Source organism: Helianthus annuus, chromosome 9 (genome assembly GCF_002127325.2).
Source record: "Helianthus annuus cultivar XRQ/B chromosome 9, HanXRQr2.0-SUNRISE, whole genome shotgun sequence".
Classification (NCBI taxonomy): domain Eukaryota; kingdom Viridiplantae; phylum Streptophyta; class Magnoliopsida; order Asterales; family Asteraceae; genus Helianthus; species Helianthus annuus.
This window is the reverse complement of record NC_035441.2, coordinates 74,370,805-74,372,773: the sequence shown is the minus strand read 5'-3', so window position 1 is coordinate 74,372,773 and position 1,969 is coordinate 74,370,805. Positions and strand designations below refer to the sequence as shown.

The window sequence follows — 1,969 nt, the reverse complement described above, 5'->3', positions numbered from 1 at the left end:
TTCTAAATTTTACATGCATCGTGTCCTTTGAAATTGGAATTGGAACTGTTCGTTTTCAATTCATGTTGTCATTTGGGAACAATTTGGGGGGGGGGATTGGTAACAGTCTAATGATCAAATTTTAATTGTTAAGAAAATTATGCATCTTCCTTTAGTACAATTGCATGTTTAGAAAGAGATTTTTAAGTTTCTTATGTTGTCGTAGTGTCGGATTCTGAGTAATTTATGTCTTCTTCATTTACGGCTGCTTAGATAGAAGTAATGATGTCTTTGATCTATGCCAAAGCTCTGAGGTGACCAAAAGGTCTGGTTGGGCAACCTGGGTAACGGGACAAAATAGGTTAGGTTTTAAACGTGTCATTTTTGTATGGGTAAAAACGGATTGGCTGAGTTGGGGTTTTTTTTTTTTGCTAACATGCCTTTTCTTTTTTACTTAGTGTGTTAATAATATGAGATTACTGTTGCATTAGGCTTTAATGATTGGCTGGTATATATAAACATTGTATGCCTAGAGGTTAAACTTATAGATTTCCACTTTCGTACCCCAGAATGAGTAGTATTCATGATCTTGATTTAAAGGTAAAGATTTTGTGGTTTTCCCTGTAATATACTCTGTATGGTGTCTCAGTTGGTTTTTTGTTTGAGGTTACAGGAAACAGAGGGCTCGGTTATTCATCCTGTTATTCCTCTGTCAAGTGAAAAAGTGAATGAGCACAAAATCTATCTTCTTGAAAATGGTGAGGATTGTTTGATATATATCGGAAGCACTGCGGATCCTGATACAATGAGGAAACTGTTTGGCATTTCTTCTGTTGATGAAATTCCCAGTCAGGTACGCTCTTTAAATGATTGAAAGTCGCCAAAGTCTATTTTTAATGCATTTAAACTTCTGCTTTAAAGAAAGAAGTTAGTCTTGGTATATTATATTCTTGATCGTGTTGAAAATATACAACATATGTGCAAGGAAATTATTGATAACTTCTACTTTTCTATTAAGTTTGTATTGCAGCAATATGATAATCCTTTATCCAAGAAGCTAAATGAAGTCATAAACGAGATTCGGAGCCAAAGATGCAACTACTTGCGGTAAATATGATGTTTCTTTGCATTTATTGACCAGTTTGTCTTTGTTAATTAAATAATTTAATTAATATACAACATATATTCGTTTTTGACATTGTTTTACCTCTTGCAGCTTAAAATTATGCAGGAAAGGAGACCCATCAGGTAACATAACCATCAAAAGTTGTTTATTTTATTTTGTTCTCTTTCCCCCCCTTTTTGGGCTATGTTTCACGACTGGTAATTGTTCTTTTAAAAATTATATATTTACTTTTTTACTCTAAGATGATCAATTTTGTACAACCCTATTAAGTGAATTTAACATACCATCCCCAAACCTGCTTATTTTCGAGTTGTGTTATGGGTTGTGTCACCCTATCTATACTTTATAACGAAAAGTTAGACATGACATCTTGAGAAGGCTAATCACTTACTTTCTTTTCGCCCGTTTTTTTTTTAATTTAGGAGCTCTGTTTTTCTCATATATTGTGGAAGACAAGTCTCCAGGTGGCCTCTCCTATGTAGAGTTCTTAGTACATGTTCTTCGACAAATTCAAAGCAAAATGACATGATCCACAGGTTGTGATGATGGTCAAGTCACTCTTTTTTTCGAACAATAGCATTATCCTGATAATATAATTCTTGTAATCACATATAACGCCTTAATTATCTATAAAATAAAATAAAATACCAAGTTTTTGTGGTCTACATAACCCGAACCATACTAAATAGTTACCCCTTTGACCGGTTGTCCATCTCGCCTGACCCCTAAATTACTACATGTGAATGAATTTAATGAAACAAACAAGGTAGCATCATCATTATTGTAACTTATGTTTAATGTAGGTGGGCGAAGTATGATGCTAAAGGGTGGATAGAGAAAGGAGCACACAAGTATGGTAGACTA

General features: G+C 33.9%; 1 protein-coding gene across 1 annotated transcript; it reads left to right on the top strand.

Annotated features, from left to right (window-relative positions):
• Positions 1-702: 702 nt before the first annotated feature.
• LOC110912258 (protein transport protein Sec24-like At4g32640) lies at positions 703-1,669 on the top strand. The gene is made up of 4 exons (XM_035977389.1): positions 703-832; positions 998-1,086; positions 1,196-1,227; positions 1,528-1,669. Exons 1-4 carry the CDS (start codon positions 785-787, stop codon positions 1,632-1,634), a joined length of 276 nt encoding a protein of 91 aa, XP_035833282.1. The 5' UTR covers positions 703-784; the 3' UTR covers positions 1,635-1,669.
• Positions 1,670-1,969: the final 300 nt, after the last annotated feature.

Bases quoted from the DNA above. Each gene is read 5' to 3' on its own strand.
- LOC110912258 (XM_035977389.1), top strand. From the start codon at position 785: ATGAGGAAACTGTTTGGCATTTCTTCTGTTGATGAAATTCCCAGTCAG. The intron at 833-997 runs GTACGCTCTTTA...TTTTCTATTAAG, and splicing joins TTGATGAAATTCCCAGTCAG to TTTGTATTGCAGCAATATGA. The intron at 1,087-1,195 runs GTAAATATGATG...TACCTCTTGCAG, and splicing joins CAAAGATGCAACTACTTGCG to CTTAAAATTATGCAGGAAAG.